The sequence below is a fragment of the Macaca nemestrina genome, chromosome 14 (genome assembly GCF_043159975.1).
Source record: "Macaca nemestrina isolate mMacNem1 chromosome 14, mMacNem.hap1, whole genome shotgun sequence".
NCBI classification, from domain to species: domain Eukaryota; kingdom Metazoa; phylum Chordata; class Mammalia; order Primates; family Cercopithecidae; genus Macaca; species Macaca nemestrina.
In genome coordinates, this window is record NC_092138.1 from 4,332,043 (window position 1) to 4,349,656 (window position 17,614).

The 17,614-nt window shown below is 39.8% G+C and overlaps 1 protein-coding gene across 16 annotated transcripts in view; it reads right to left on the reverse strand.

The window, feature by feature from the left end:
- LOC105498881 (protein tyrosine phosphatase domain containing 1) overlaps positions 1–17,614 on the reverse strand; it is a 133,103-nt gene that overhangs the window by 53,839 nt on the left and 61,650 nt on the right. For 5 of the 16 annotated variants that reach the window (XM_071077530.1, XM_071077527.1, XM_071077528.1 and 2 more), the window contains 7 exons: positions 15,703–15,874; positions 13,272–13,352; positions 12,921–13,039; positions 11,818–11,955; positions 8,677–9,935; positions 5,482–5,667; positions 2,568–2,678 (listed from right to left, as the gene is read on the reverse strand). In XM_071077530.1, coding sequence (XP_070933631.1) covers positions 2,568–2,678; positions 5,482–5,667; positions 8,677–9,935; positions 11,818–11,955; positions 12,921–13,039; positions 13,272–13,352; positions 15,703–15,874 — 2,066 coding nt within the window. Of the gene's footprint in view, positions 1–2,567; positions 2,679–5,481; positions 5,668–8,676; positions 9,936–11,817; positions 11,956–12,920; positions 13,040–13,271; positions 13,353–15,702; positions 15,875–16,354; positions 16,838–17,614 lie in introns of those variants that run through there. The other 11 variants (XM_071077532.1, XM_071077533.1, XM_071077526.1 and 8 more) reach the window with 10 other exon arrangements.

Sequence of the window (17,614 nt, forward strand, 5' to 3'; positions counted from 1 at the left end):
CTGTGAGTCTAACATATGTTTGGCACATATATACAAACCTCAACTGGTCAGGCGTGGTGGCTCATGCCTGTAATCCCAGCACTTTGGGAGGCGGAGGTGGGAGGGTCGCTTGAGCCCAGGAGTTCGAGACCAGCCTGGGCAATAGAGCAAAACCTCATCTCTACAAAAAATTTAAAAAAATTAGCCAGGCATGGTGGCACGTGCCTGTTGTCCAGCTACTTGGGAGGCTGAGGTGGGAGAAATGCATGAGCCCAGGAGGCAGAGGATGCAGGGAGCTGAGATTGTGCCATTGCACTCCAGACTGGGCGACAGAGTGAGACCCTGTCTCAAAAAACAAACAAATAAACAAACCCCACCTTGATAAAGGTAAATTTCCTTTCCCCTTGATGGGAGAGCACTATTTACACATATTTGCATTTTTTCACCCAAGTTTACCATACTCTGGGTTAGGAGTGATGGCAGAACTGAGAACCAGAGCAAGTACCCATCCTCAGCCCCCTTCCCAGAATAGTGTGTGACTCCCTGGGAAAGAATCAGGGTCACACAATCACTGCTTCTCTCCTTCTGGAATTTCTCCTCTGATAAATTTTGAAAATGGAAGGTTGTTCCCTCTGTCAACAACTGTAAAGGATCTGACTTTGACCTGTTAGCTTGCCAGTGTTACGGACACTGGTAGAAGATACGAGATTTCTGGGTCAGAGACAGACAACTTTTATTTCTCACAGCTGCACGTGCTTCATGTTCACATGGGTTCTCTTTGTCTCCCAAGTCTCATGGGGGCAATGCAGAGGGGCCTAGGTGGAGGCTGCACAAGCACGGGGTTTGCCTCATAGCTGAGGAGCCCCAAGCTTAGGAAACTCCAATGTTTCACAAGGGGGCTGCAAAAAATTCTGCCAACCTTTGCCCCGAAGGGAAACATTTTTATTATCCGGGAAGTCAGAACATGTGCCTTCTGTTCTCCAGGCAGAGCTCTCCAGACACTAGTGAAGAGTTGATCCCCAAAGACAGTGGTCAGGGCATCTGCTCATCAGACTATGAAGAGACCTGAGAGACCCAAGGAAAACTGTCTCCTAACATTTTCTATAGACGGATTTTGAACAATTGCTATCTCTAACTTTTCCTTCATATCCCCTTAAAAGGCCAACAGAAGTTGTAAAGAATTCCTACTGCTTTCAGAGAGACCAATCTTAAGATTTTTTTTCAGTGAAGCTCAGAATTTAATTTTATCTATAACTACACTGTATATCCTATTTGCAAAAAAACTCCTTATTAATATTAACAATGGTCTGAATTGTTTACCTTTTTTTTTTTGAGATGGAGTCTCACTCTGTTGCCAGGCTGGAGTGCAGTGGCGCGATTTTGGCTCACTGCAACCTCCGCCTCTCGGGTTCAAGCCATTCTTGAACATTCTACAGGTGCCCTCCACCACGCCCAGCTAAATTGTTGTAGTTTAGTAGAGATGGGGTTTCACCATGTTGGCCAGGATGGTCTCGATCTCCTGATCTCATAATCTGCTCACCTCAGCCTCCCAAAGTTCTGGGATTACAGGCATGAGCCACCATTCCCGGCTCTGTTTACTTTCTTAAACACCAAACTACAACCTTCTTCACATGGAGGGTAGCCTTTCAGTCTATGAAAATGTAAATACAGATGTAAAGGACCACGTGGTTTGGATTTGAGACTACTGACTCTGGAAACAGTTGAGAACAGATTGAAAAGATGTCAGTGGTTAGTGCCATAGAATCCAGATGAGGAAAAAGGAAGGCCTGAAGTAAGAACATCACTCTGGAAAGAGTGGAGGGGAAGCAGACTGGACAAATATTAAAAAGGAAGAATCTTCACAACTTGTGAATGAGTATAATTAATAACTTATTAATGTTACCACAGATGTTGTCATTCAAAAGCTGGGTTCTTTAACGACACTTTCATATCAATGAGACGTAACAAACAAATTATAGATACTTTCATATCAATGAGAAGTAATAAACAAATTATAGTTGATGGGGTAAGGGGAAACTTTTCTCTCGGTAAGAACCTGGCTTCTTCTTTCTTCAGCCAGGAAAAACTGCTGCATCCAAAAGGATGGGCTTTTAGAAATAAAACCTGTTTGTTTTTTTTTTAACTCTTTCCTTAGGGTTTGCCAACCAGGACTCAGTACTGAATCAGCAATGTGGGATGTTTACTTTTCAATAAATGGTTTCTTACTTAAACCCAAGGTAGAACTGGCTCGACAAGCAAAGATTCTCTGATTCTGATTAGGCACATGATCTAAAAATATGTATTCAATACTCAGTTGTTTCTCTCTTTCTTTTATATAAAAGCTCTTTGTTCCAACATTCTCCTTCAAAAAAACCCACAGTTCAGTTTTTCCTAAGATCATTGTTTGGAAACTTTTTTTTTGGTTAAAACTCTGCAACTACTTAGAAGAAATGTCAAACAGATTTCCATGAAGGGAAAACGTACACATACATGTTTTATTTTAGAGGAGGATGGTGACCTCTGGATTCTGATTTACAAAGATGATGCTGATCTGTGGTTCAGAGAGGGGAAAGAAGAGTGTGACCCACCTTAGTGAACGCCTTAATGGCATGGGCAAGGAAAGCTTCCTCCACATCCACGGGAATTGTCTGCAGGTTCACTATGCAGTGCAACACGCAGAGAATAGTCTGGTGCTGTCCCTGTTTTTGTAGAAATCAAAATTTTAAAAATGTGTTCAAAAAACGCCTCAATAAATCGATTCAAAACTATCTTAGAGTCAAGAATTGGTTTGTGACCAAGTACTCGTAATGTCAAATGCAAAATATCTAACAAAATATCTAAACATCAACAAATGTTTATTATTATGTGTTAATATAATTTGAAAAGTTTTCAGGAGATAATATCAAAGCTGGCTAGCTATTTCACAAAGTAAAACTAAATTTGAAGATCAGTGCAATTTTAAACCAAGTGTTTCTCTTGCCGTGAATTGAATAGATTTTCCCATTCTTGTTGTTTCTGGATATAATCATGTCAGTTGTCTAGTAGATGGCGACATGTCATAGAGATACACGGACTAACTAACTGGGCACTGAGTGGTCGGGATCTGGGTACCCAGCCACTGCAGATGATATGGAGGGAGGGGGTAGACAAAGAAAAGGACAAGGGCAACCCCAGTCCCCCAGGAGCAATGCAGTGCTTAAGTGCTTAGCCTCCAACCTAAGGGGGTAAGCTACCTAAAAATGCGCCCACTGACTTCACTCCTGGGGGCTGTTCACCTTAGCAAAGGAGAAATTCCATCACCTTCAGCAATACATATCCAAGATGTAATGTACAGAGACCCACTAATTTCAATTCTGAAAACCTACAAGAGCATAATCTATAATAAAGAAACACCTGCAAGCACAAATTATCATTACAATGATGCCTATGAAAGTAAAAAACGTGAAGCAAGGCCGGGCGTGGTGGCTCAAGCCTGTAATCCCAGCACTTTGGGAGGCCGAGGCGGGTGGATCACGAGGTCAGGAGATCGAGACCATCCTGGCTAACACGGTGAAACCCCGTCTCTACTAAAAATACAAAAAACTAGCTGGGCGAGGTGGCGGGCGCCTGTAGTCCCAGCTACTCAGGAGGCTGAGGCAGGAGAATGGCGGGAACCCGGGAGGCGGAGCTTGCAGTGAGCCGAGATCGCGCCACTGCACTCCAGCCTGGGCGACACAGCGAGACTCCGTCTCAAAAAAAAAAAAAAAAAAAAACGTGAAGCAATATAAATGCCCTGTACATGGGGTGAGGGTGAAGTAGTATAAAACAGGCAGCCTTATGTAATAGAGAGCACATGGGCTTTGTGCCAGAGTGGTCTGAGCTTGAATTCTGCTCTGACATGTGGTGCCAACCTCGGGCATGCAACCTCAGCTTTCTTTGTCTGTGAAACGGGCCTCTACCTCTAAGGGGTATTGAGATAAACAGAAGAGAAAATGCAAATTATGTCCTGAAGGGCTTGGCCCAGTCACCTACCAAACATTAATCTCCCTTCTCATCGTCTCCTGTTTTATGTTTGTGATTTAATTGCTGAGAAAATATCCTAAGAAAAGGACTTCAGATACAGGAAAAATTATTTCTTGAAAGATGTGTATTGGGTAACTGTGGTGTGTGAGTGTCTGTGTGTGCAGGCACGCACATGTCTGTGTATTGTGTATTGTATCTGTGTACATGTGTGTGAGCGCATGTATCTGTATGTCTGTGTGTGCATCCATCCATATGTGTCCGTGTGTGTGTGTGTCTGTGTAGTAACAGCAGAAGATTTTTAGTGAAATTTAGAAACTGAGGAGATGTTTACATGCAGCATAGTAGGTAACTCAAGGTTGGTTATTCGATAACATTGTTTCTTAAAACAAAAACAGGCCTGGTACGGTGGCTCACGCCTGTAATCTCAGCACTTTGGGAGGCCGAGGTGGGCGGATCACATGAGGTTGGGAGTTTGAGACCAGTCTGACCAACATGGAGAAATCCTGTCTACTAAAATTACAAAATTAGCCGGGCATGGTGGCACATGCCTGTAATCCCAGCTACTTGGGAGGCTAGGCGGGAGAATCGCTTGAACCGAGGGGGCAGAGGTTGCGGTGAGCTGAGATCGTGCCATTGCACTCCAGCCTGGGCAACAAGAGCGAAACTGTCTCAAAAAAAACCAAACCAAAACAAAAACAAAGCCTATTTTAAACTGAAAATTTAGTATCACTGTATGGATAAAAATGATAAATTGTATAAAAGGATTCATACAATTTCTCCTGTTTCCTAAATCCATTGTCTTCTAATATCTTTTCCTAAAGGTAATCACTATTACCAGTTTCTTATTTCTCCTTCTATATTTTATACATATATACATATTTTCTCCATTTTAAACATATATATTTTATACATAAAATATAGAAAACATTTGTATTTTACACATACAAATTACATATACATGTATGTGTGACACCTACCCCTTTTTAAAAACACGAATGAGTGCATATCCCAACCTCCTTCATATTTTTCTCATATGCATGCTCACAGCAAATAAGTAGAAACAAACACCCAACAATGAAAAAGTGGTTAATTATGGCACAGTCTCGTGTTATAGCATCATATCTGTTACAGTCAATATTTATGAAAAGCTTGTGTTATTTGCGGGAAAACAGCTATAACTTTAAGCAAAAATGAAACAAACTTACATGTTAAAATGATTTTTAACAAGTTAATATACATATTGATAAGTTTAAAAGATTTGAAAATGTTTGCAGTGCCTCTCCCAGGACTATGGATAGTTCTCCTTTTTATTTTTTATTTTTGTATTTTCTAAGCGTTTACACTGGGTATCAGTTTCTTCTCTTCTCTTAGAAAAACTATTAAATTAGACTTAGATTTGGGGTTCTGTATGAATTCCCTTTTTTATAATGGATTTTTTTTTCTGTGTGAAAAACTAAGGGCTTCAGTTACAGTCATTAACTGGTCCTACAGCCACTTTACCTTCTCTAATAAAAACAGTGCTTCTGCGGCATCTGCTCGCCTGTCAACCAACATGTCCACATCCTCTTTGGTGATTACAGGCTCCTTCAGTTGCTCCACCCAAGACCACATCAAGCTGCATAGGATGAAAGGGTCCCTCTCGCCACATATTCTTTCCCAAGCTCCATCTCGGGAATTAAGCTCTTTCTAAAAAGGAAGAGAAAGAGACAGACAAACAGAGATAGAGACAGGGAGAGGAGAGAGAGGTGCACCAGTTGACACTGCATGATTCTCGCACTGCCCACGAGAGTGAAAGACTCAGGCTCTCGGGTGCAGAACGGGGACCCCTCCCAGCCTCTCTACTTCCAGGCTGGACACTGGACTAAGACATTGAATTCTGTGAGCCTCAGTTTCTCTCTATGAAACTCATCCCTTGCCTCACAAGTTGTTGGGCTGACTGACTGAGATAAGGTCGGTTAAAGCTTATAGCACAGAGAAAGGGCTTAGTTAATCCAAGTTCTCTACTTTATTCAGAAACCACAGAAACAGTTCAGAAGAGCCTTCCTTTTCAGGCTTCTGGTGAACAAAACAGAACTATTTTTTGCAATAAAGTAGATGGTAGACAAAAAAGTAGAAATAAGGGAACATTTATACATTAACCTGGGGTCTAAGGAAAGGCTTTGACTGAGCTTCGAAGTCTGCAAAAATAAAATGAAGGTGCTTGAAAGTTGGTAAATGGGGCATATGTACTTCTTTGAAATATCTTTTTAGAATCCTATGTAGGATTTAACAATAAGCCTGAAATCTGACATAGGGAAAATAACTGGAAAGTTTTTCTGATACTCCAATTGCTTAGAGAAAATTTAAGCATGAGATTTTAAAACTTTACCTCACAGAGAGCAAAGGAAAAGTGAGATAAGGATTTTAATGAATTTCTGATAGGGTTCAGATTTATGTTTCAGTGAGTCAAATACATTTTTACAATAGAAGTAAGTGTAATAATTGCTACCATTCACTCGTTCATTCACCTATCCAATATTTACTACATGCACACAGTGGGACTGAAACTGTAATGCCTGTCTTATCTCTAACTCTCAAATGGCACCCAGCAGGGAGCTTCCTCACCGGTAAATGCATTGGGGCTCAAGAAAGATGAAATAACTCACCTACGAGCCAAAAGCTAGAAAATGGCAAAGGGGGTGTTCATACCCAGTTCTGTCTTACTCCAGAGACTGTGCTGTTTCTGTTACACCACAAGGGCCCTCTGGTACTGGGTTTGTTTTTATTATCTTATGAATACGCCAATACATTGTTATTGACAGTCCTTCCTATCCCATAGATCATGTATAAAACAAAGTAGCTCTTGATTCAATCTTATGAAGCAGACAATCTGGGCAGAACTGACACTACTCAAAAACCCTCTTAGTAAAATGACTATCTTATCATGATGTTTCCTGAGGCTTTCCAGTGAGGTTAGCCAAGAATCCTGGGATAATGGAAAGTATTAAACACATGAGCTGTACCCTGACTCTGCCACATGAACGCCACGTGACCCTGAGCAAGTCACTTACCCTCTAACCTTCGTGACCTTTAGCATCCTCATCTGTGACACTGAATTCATAAGATTAACAAAGACTGTAGAAATAGTATCATCTGCCTCACAGATATGTTCTATGATAATTGTGAAAAATCACATGAAATAATATATGTGAAATGGTCTAGTACAGGCATGGATGGCATTATACTATTCAAATAATGTTCATTTTATTCTTTTCCAGAATTCAGCTGATTTTTTGATGACTAAAAGTCCTAAAATAAAATCTAGAAAGGAAAAAAAACCACAAAACTATCCTGATTAAAGGTCTGTGTTCACCTCCAGAAAATGCTTTCATATACTCTACGTACAGTCTGGCCCAAACCAAGTCCTGAACACTTCATCACCACAGGCAGAGCTCGCACAGCCACTGGGGCTGACCCAGGAGTGAGGGTGCGAGATTTTCATCTAAAATAGAAGACTCTCTTGCTTGCTAACTCTTAACACCCAGTAATGCCCAGGAAACATTTGCTGACTGAATGTTTCAGTTTGGAGCAGAAAATAAAGAAACTTTTTCAGTTTGGAGCAGAAAATAAAGAAAACAAGTCATTTTGGAAGAAAGCAATACATTTAACTATTGGATAGGCAAAACACAATTCTGAAGAATAAAATTTTTACCAAAAGTTCTTTCCTCTCATTATATAGTTGTAAGTTAGTGTGAAGCTCCAAACTTATTTTTCATGCCTCTGCACCTGAAGAGATACTGGCACTCAGAAATTGTATATGCCTTGTTTAATCAATGGCAGACTATGAAAGTGAGCTATTAAAATAATTCACAGTAGGTTATGGTCTCAAAAGTCAAGATTTTGGTGATTCACGACAGTCCAAGTCAGCCTCCTTTTGGGTTAGTTTAGCTGTTTCTGATAGCTAGGTTTATAAGGCCTATCTTTTCTCGAGAACAGGTGCTCGCTCATTCAGGGCAAAGAAAGTATGGCTGACTTATGACTGTATCCTAGTAAAAGCACAACACAAAAAAGGGTTAAAAATTTACATTCTAATTGAAGTAAAAGCTAAGAAATGGACCCCAAAGACCTCATCTCAGCCAAAGTGAATGGCACGTAGGAATCTGTGGTTCCACCCACTTGCTCTCCTGATTTCCCATAGTTGCCCTATTAGAGCGGGATTGGCAAGTCTGAAGGAGGGGATGCCAAGGAGACAGCCTCACTTTTCTGACCTTGCTCAGCACTAGTATTGATGAGCTTTGGAAAATAACTATTTTATTTATGTCTGTAGGTCAGTGGTTCTCAAAGTATGGTTCCCTCTGCCAGATCTCAGGTTAAAGATGCTTCAAGTCAGTTTCGAATGCTGTCTGCTGTGGGCCAGTTGCCCCCATAGACCCAGGAAGAAAGAAAGAAGCTACTAATATCAATGCCTTGTGTGGGTCAAGCATCGTACCAAGTGCTTTCTTGCATATGCAGATTTAAATGAAACCACACAAACATCCTGTGTTTTTTCTAAAACATCAGGTTTGCATCAGAGATGAGAAACCTGAAGTTTGAAAGTTAAGTATTATGCAAACGTATCTTCACATTTCTATAATAAATAAGTTTGGGAAAATGTATTACACTTTTGCCCTGACATATTTCCAACATATCTATAATTAAATAAAGTACTAATAATACCTGCCACATTTCTACCTTCCTTTTTAGTTCCTCCTTTTCTACAGATTCATTTAAATTTGCTAGAGCTTTGGCCGCCAGTATTCTTCTTGCCTCAGCACTCAATTCAGACTGTAATGTAGAGTGTGAAGCTGCTTCAGCCAGATCTTTACTGTCCTGGGTTTCATGTTTAACCAAGAACTGTGCTTTCAGACTGCAGCCACAGTCCAGAGGTCTTTGGGGTGTCCTGCTGTTCTGCCTGACAGACCCAGGGCTCCCAACACCATGAGTTTTACACTGACAGTGAGACACTTGCTGGTGAGTAGGGTTTGGATCCGTACGGACATTTGCAAAGTTGGGTGAAACTGGTTCCCCAGGGCTGTGTGGGCCTGAAACATCTGCAGAGAAAGCTCTACTCTGCTGTGCTTCCTTTGGAATGATCCGTCCATGGAAAATTGGTGAGCCATTATCTTTGAGCCCTTCCAGCCCTCCAAACTTAGACTGACTCCAGAAAGAAAGTGTGCTGCGAACCAAGGCTTCCTTATGTAAGTCTGGTTCTGGAGACTGTGGGATGTAACAATGGCTTATGCGCTTCTGCTGCCTGGGGTTGTGGCCAACCAAGACCTGGACAGGCACTGTCTGTGGAGGCTCCCCTTCCTCCAGGAGGTTCTCGGCCCTCTTTAAATCTGAGTCACTGTAGCTGAGCCGCCTTTTCAGATGAGAAAGGGGTTGAAGGCACTCAACATTCCGCCTTTTCCAAAGAGGGTCAAACTCTTGCTCATTGGAGAAAATCATGCCTCGATTGTCAAAATCTGCTGCCACTGCAGTGGGGTTAGGCGGGTTGGACACATCACTGTCATTCCTCAGTAATTCTTTATCCAGCTGCATGGTGACCATCTCAGACATGGTCTTTTCTATTTCAGCAGAGAGACCAGGTCCTTCGGACTCGTCCTTCATCATCACTGGCCTGTTTTCCGCTAAGTCCAGAAGCAATTTGCAAACTAGGTGGATAATTTTTGGCACATGTTTCAGAAGTCGTGCCTCATAACCATGAAGCAGATGACGCTGGCGAATTAGATATTGAGCTAAGGTGACAGCATGTGCTTTGGGATCACAGCAAGAGAATATATTGCGGAGAGGAGTTAGAAACTGAGTAAATTCCCTTACACAGAGGAGCTGCCCTCTGGTTTGTATGGAATTGGGTCGCTTTGCCCGCACAAATATAATTGCTTGGTCAGCAGTCATTCTTGTTGCAAAAACTAAGTAACAGGCTATTAAGACACCTAAACAGTGAAGAAGAGAAGACTGATATGAGAAAAATTTACATTTTTATTTTATTTATCGCTCTTTGATGATTTACAATTTGAATATGCATTAAGAAATCAAATACATAGAGACACATTTTAAGGACAATTATGATGATAACTTTGTGACTTTTTGTAGAGGTGTTATTATTGCATGTTCCTTACTGCGCAGAACTTTATTAAATGTCTACGTGGCACCCCCTCCCCATGACTGAGTCATCTCAGTAGCCCAGAGCTGTGCCAGCACAAGCACAATGCAGGTGAGTAAGTGTGCAGGAGGGAAGGGAAACTGATCATCTGGCCCATCTATCCTTGTTCTACTCAACTCCAACAGAAGAAAGCAAATCCTGTTTCTATTTTCCACTCTGAACAGCTCTTGAGAATTTCCATCCAGTCAATCCATACACTTTGTGCTTGGAACCTCTCACCCTGCCATCTTTGCCATCAACTGCTGGCACATCCCAGCTTGGCACTTTCCCTACCATGGCAGTTTCTTCTTTGGGGATTATTCATATTCACAGCCTACTTTTCCTCCTGGCAATTCTTTTTCCAGATTTTTGCCTATATTAATATGTGTTTTTCTTCAGACCATGATATAAGTCTATTTTTCCATAAGCAATTATGGAAAATTAAGCAATCTTAAGGAAGCCAGCCTTAATGGTATAAACATTATGTACTCTCATTAACATCTAATTAAAAGGAATAACTAGTAAGATTATTACTAGTTAAAAGGTAATAATTACTAGTGAAAAGGTAATAATAAATTAATTCAAATGTAAGTCAATATTAAAGTAAAAGGCAAATCAAATACACCTGTGTGATCCCCAAGTTTGTGAACATCTTGTTACATATGAAAATCAGAACCTCTGAAAACTGCAAGCTCTCCAGTTCACAGTCGGGAATAACATATCTTTCTCACTAGGACACAGAAGATCTTAGTATAAATGTAAAACGTCTGCAGAGCTATCATGTCAATGTCTACAAACAGTGAGATTTTGGCTTGATCCTAAGAGCTACCAATCTCAAGCAGAGCTGAGTCTCCTCCCCTGAGCACGCTTCCAGGTATGCGGCAGACCCCTGGCAGGAGCACAGGTACACTGGGTATACTGTGGACAGAGTTGAGCTGCATGTGGTTGGATCAGATGACGATGAAAATTTCAGCCCTACAGCCTTTATTTTTGCCCTAATATCAGCACTGTAATGAAATTGAGCTGAATGTTTTAAGTCAAATCACTGACTTTTTAATAGAATTCTAGGCACAGATAGACTCTTCTTCACAAACAAAACCCTTATACCTCCAAAAATGGAAAGCACATGAACTCTGGAGTCAGACAACCACGGATTTAAAGCTTGGCCCTGGCACTTACTAAATGTAGCCAATTACTTCTCTCAAATTGCAGTTTCTCCAACTCACATTGTTGCTAAAGACTTTAAAATGACATACATATGGTCATTGTAACTACCTGTTTATGGTATTTCAAATACCTTAAAATTATTTTTGATTTAGTTTTTAAAGTTGACATAATAATTATACATATCTATGGGGTATATAGTGATGTTTTAATACATATGATGTATAGCGACCAGATCAGTGTATTTAGTATATGCATAATCCCCAACATTTATCATGTATTTGTGCTGGGAACATTCAATATCCTCCTTCTAGCTATTTGAAACTATATATGATTTTTAACTATAGACACCCTACAGTGGTACAGAACACCAGAACTTATTCCCTTCTTCCACCTGACTCCAAAGCTTTGACAAGATTCTGAGAAACATTTTTCCTCAAATTAGGAAATCTTATTCCTTTTATGTTTAAATACGCCTACAAGGCAATAAACCACCTCTTAGGACTTACCTGTTCGACCAAGCCCTGCATGACAATGGATAGCTACTTTTCCTTCCTGTAAGGCAAATGTCATCACCTTCACCATATCTAGGATAGTAGTAAGAGATGCTACACCATAATCCTTCCACCCGAAATTGTAGAAATAAACTAAGAAAAAAGAAAAGGAAAAGAAAATCAACATACAGGAAGTTAACGAAATTACATACACTAATGAAAAGTACACAGATCTACACTGAGGCATGTAGATCTCAGTGCATACACTGCATAAAATAAGAGGGATTTTATATTCCCAGTAACTTTACTGTTCACATTTACTCACAAAGCATATTTTATATTACTGAAGACATTTCCTGCAGAAACTCAGCCAGAAAGATTTATGGTGAATTAGAATTACAAATTAATAAAGTCAGTGATTCATGCTCTAGTTACTCAGCTATGGAGGGAAAGCATACACTCTTGTTTAAGCAGGGAAATGTGTCTTAATGACTGATAAATAGCTTAAGACAGTATATATAGGTTTTCTATCCAGTGTAAATAAGCGTCTTTAAAACAAGTTCCAAGATTGTTTATCCTTTCCAGCCTGGTTTGAAGGACACATGTTGAATGTATTTCATCCCAAAGCTCCTGTGATTGAGGTGGCTTTGAAATTGTTAGAAGTAGAATTCCTGGGCGTCATTTTGGGAGCAGGGCTGGACAGCAGTAAACCTGGAGCATGTCCAGGTTCCAAACCTGACTACCATTTCTAAGCTGTGTGATCTTAGGCAAGTAGGTAATTCTCTAAGCCCCATGTGGCTTCATGTGTAAAATAGAAATAACAACAACTTTGTTACACAACTGCTTTAGGGGTTAAATGAGATAACAGTGGCTGGCATTAATTAAATGTTAATCATTATTACTATGAGGTCTCCTCCCAACATCCCTCTTACAGGAACAAAGAACTCCTATACTTCCAACAGCAATACCAAAGAGAATGGTAGCTCATTTTTTTCTGATCCTTACTACTATGCAGGAGGTATTTATTTCCATCACCTTTTCAATTTAAGACCCCAGCAGAGAAAAGCCTCTGAGTGCTGCCCTTGATAATTCATGAGAGGAGGGTGGGAGGAACTTACTGCCAGCCTCCATGAAAGCCTCAGGAAGGTATGTGAAGCCACTTTCTTGTTCCAGAGGGTTCCCACAGCTAGCATGCTCACCAGGGCGCTGGAGGTTGATTATTGTTTTTATGCCATGGCTTAAAGGAAAAAGGGCAGTCAGTCATGTTGGGAACCAGCATTTTTAAAAAAATAACCTTTTTTGGCATTAATCAACATTATTAATTACCCTCAAAATCTTAATTTCTCATTTGAAATACACCCTTCACTGCCTATGGTTAAAATGAAAGCACTTTTTCACTTGAAAACAAAGGCAATGAAAGAACAAACACATGAGATTCCTCACTCGTGTGTGAACAATACAGCATTTACCTGAGGAACTGATCAATGATGTGGTACTTCTCCAGGAGCTCAGAGGATGGGCGGGCCATGGCCAGTATATTATCAGTGACCCTGCAAATGGGTGGAGGGACTGGTGAGATGTGCTGCAACCTAGGAGGTTCCAGCCCAAAGAGATGTTCCAGCCCTGAGCGATGATTTTTTTCTATGATTTCAACAACTCTGTTAGAATATTCTTTTTTTGTGTATAAATTTTATTTGAACAGGTAATACAGTTTCATGGTTCAATAAAATCAAAACAATACACAAAAGTATGCACTAAAATGTTTGCTCTTACCTGTTTTCATCCACTCCATTCAGTTTGTTCCCCATATGTAGTCATTTGTATTAACTTCATGTTTATCATCTTAGTGTTTCTTTTTGCAAATACAAGCAAATATGAGCATTTATTCTTATTTCTCTGCTTTTTTTTTGTACAAAAGGTAGTGTAGTAAAGGCACTGTTAGATACTTTGCTTTTTTTCTCTTTAGGTTAATTTTTAAAATTTTGATAGTTTTTGGGGTACAGATGATTTCAGGTTACATAGATGAGTTCTTTAGTGGTGAATTCTGAGATTTTGGTGTACCCATGTAAGAATATTCTTATACAAATCCGGCTTCAATTTTGGCTGATTAGAGCTCTAAGAAACTCTAGCTTCTTAAATCCCTGGAAAAAATTCCAGGACATAAATTATTTGTGGATTCCAGCAAAGTATTTTCAAGGACTCTCAAGAGATTCTAGTGGACACGATGGAGAAAACCCAGCTGGTGGCGAAGGTAACAGTCTGGATTGTCACTCAATGGGTAGTGACTTATATGAGAAGGGACAACTGGGAGATATTTTTAGTTATTCAACTATTTGAATCTTAGTTACCTAAGGTGTTAAATGGGGATAATAATGCCTGTCTCACAGGGTTGGTGTGAGAATTCAGTATGATGTGGATGTAAAGCCTTTGGCACAAATCCTGACATGCAGTTATGAATAAATACTGAGTTACTGTAATTTGGCGACAATTATGGGTTCCAGAGTCAGTCGGGCTTGGTTTCAAATGCTGGCTTTTCTACTTTCTAGCTTGGTGGCAAATTACTTGGTCTCTCTGGAACTCAATTCTTTCATCGATAAAATGGCATTAACAGCTCACAAGAGTTTTACGACGATAAAAGATATTAGTATGAAAGCATCTAGCACACTGACTGGCCTACAGCCAAATGGATATTTACTGAATGAATGAATGGGCAGACGCCCAATAAATGACTATTACTCTTGTCAGGCCTCTGGGCTCTGGCTTCACTCTGTTCTGTTCAAATTTCTCATCAGTGGCCTAATGAGATATATAAGGTAAGTGCGTTGGAAGTTGTGGGTCATATGAATCTCAGGGGAATAACACAGACTGGCAGGACAGGATCCAAAATGACACCTTTCCCTCTGAAAGAAGACATGTGGTTTAACATGGGACCCAGATGAAAAAGACTCACAGGATTTAGTCAGCAATAAAGCAAAAATACACAAATGACCTAAGCTACATTATTAGAAATTTTCTTGTCGGACTATGAATGTTTCCTTCTTCATACTATTAGTATGATAGTGATGGACCAGAATATGACCTGTAGTGAACAATAATGACAGTGGACCCCAGACTATATCACTACAGATGTACTGAGCAAATCCAATATGAAAAAGTACAGGTTGTAAGCTGGATAAGCCACTTGACAAATATCTAATTTAAAAATGGGTTCTTGATAAATAAAATAATTCACTATTAGAATTAACAGTGAATTCTTCTAAGTATGCTTCAAATGTGATTTATCAGAATTTTTCAGATGTTACATCAAAAAGGTGTATTTGACTAGTTTACTGTTTATTAAAAAGCAGTATGATTAAAGAACAATATTAATTGCACTTACACACCATAAAAAAAGCAAATATCTTCTGTTTTCTACCGAGCTGACAACTTGTACCACTTTTATTAGGGTAGACTGAAGGGTATTTGTATGAAAATGTGACTTTTCATATAGAATATAGGAATAACATAAAAGCTAAAGCTTACTTGCATGAAACTGAAAAATTCCACATGTATCTCATAATTTTCTCAAATTTATAGCTGAACAGTTTTATTATTTCTAAACATTTCTGAAATTTAAGCGCTATCTGATTATCCATTTCTTAATACACTTTATATATATCATTTCACTTACTTAAGAAAATCCCTATGGTTTTGGTTTTATTATTTCCACCTTACAGATAAAGAAACCAAGGGTCAATAGGCCAAGAACACACAGCTAGGGCAAAGCCAGACTTGACTGGCAAAGTGAAGTCCTGACTTCAAAGTCCCACACTGCTCCTCCCACACTTCAGGGCTCCTGGCTCACACAGAGCGTCTTTCCTGTATCCAACAGAGCTATGAAAGACCAACAGGATCACTCACCAGGATGAGTAAACCCCTTTAATGGCTTGTTCCTGCTCACTCCAGCGGGCTGGATTCTCATACTTGCAAGCTCTACCACCACACGCCATGGAACACGCCATGTGTCCAGGAATGACATGCCGTAAACGCTCTCCTACTTTTGTGTACTTTGGTGTTGGACGTTCTAAATTTCCTAGAACATGTAAGGAAAGGAAAATTCAAAATTGCACTCTCCAAATGAAATTGTAACATGGGAAACAGCCTCCGTTTTATCTCAGGATGGCAGATGACAAGCCAGTGCAAAATCGCCTTCATCTTGTCAAGAAAACAAAACTGTTTCCCCATCAAAGTGACGTGTATCTCTTAATGTAAAACAGCTTTCACATATAATAATCTCCATACATACTGGCAATTAGGAGGAAGAAACTGTAAAAGCAGATGTTTTACAAGAGAATGAGTTTTGTTCAAACCTATATTTTAAATTAAAAAACACAAAACATTTGATCATTTTATATCCTCTTATATATTCACTAAAATACTTAGCATAACAGACAGCAAAAAGTATAGTATAGAATAAACTGCCAATATTTAAAAAGGTATAAGAACAACACAGCCGATTCCCATTCCTCAAACTTACATACAAAGGTATGGCAATCTATAAGAAGAAAGAGACCTTTACTTTTTCTTTCGGGGAAAGTTGGGTTTCCCTCTGCATGGTTGACTGAGGAAACAGCTACCATCACCTGGAGAGAGGACGAGGACAGAAGCTTCGTGGCAGAGCCGGAGCCCAAGCCAGAGCCCCGCCGGGCCTGCTGCAGCCGCAGTATTGGGTCTGAGGTGGAGTGCCGGCGGCCCTGGAGAAAGGAGCTGAGGAAGTGCACGGCTGAGGGCCGCCTAGTTGCATCCTGCACCTGCATGGCACTGGGAGGCAAGAGCCAGAGGCAGGGAAGAGTCAGCCCCACTTACTCAGTGAGGAACTTTCACTGAGAGCAGGGAGCATTGCATCGTTCTGTATGATCTAAGAGCCATTCAGATTGGCCGACTGGTTTCCATGGCGACGAACAAAGAAACTACTGATTCCCACTTAGATCTGAACAGGCAAAATCCAATATGAATAGATTGCATTTTGGGCAAATTATTCAAATATAGGGAAGAATAATATAAATTTTAAATATATTGATTACTAAATTTTGTTTCTCAAATGCACTTAAAATATCTAACCACTCAAAGAATTACTCCCCAAAATATTGTAGTGAATTTAGAAAACTGTCTTCATGATGCAAAAACTGTCTTTTACATACATGTTAAAAGGCTTAAATTCTGTTATTCCTTTCACAACCTGTCTCTGGATATTTTGAAAAAAATTACCTTTCTACTCCTCGTTTGAATAGTGTAGAAAAAAGTTAATTGTAATAAAGTGGGATATACTGGATGTTTTACAACATTATCAAAATATCATCCAGTTTTTCATAACCAAAACCACTTCTATTTTTTCTTGGTAAAACTATTAAAGAAATACTTGGATTTAAAAAATATATTTTTAGAGATGATATATTATCAGAAGACGTTTAACTTCAAGTGTTCATTTTCAGAATATGAAAACCCAATTCTTAGTTATGCCTCTGCTGGACAGTTATAGTAGCCGTGCCTCTCAAAAACTCAAAACATCATTCTCTGCCTTTTGTTGCAGTGAGGGAAAAAAGAAGCTTCAATAATGTCTTGGCAGAGGCATATAAAGAAAACTCACTAAGTATCACATTTTTAAAGGAACTAGATGAGGGGGAGGTTGCAACTTGAAGATAAAGGATATAAAGAAAACAGAAAGTGCAACAACCGCTAATGTACTCATTGTCCGCCTCCTCCCTTGTTAATGTCAGGCTGCGCCCTCGCTTGCTCGCTCTCTCTCTACACAAATGGTATTTCAGATGTGTGT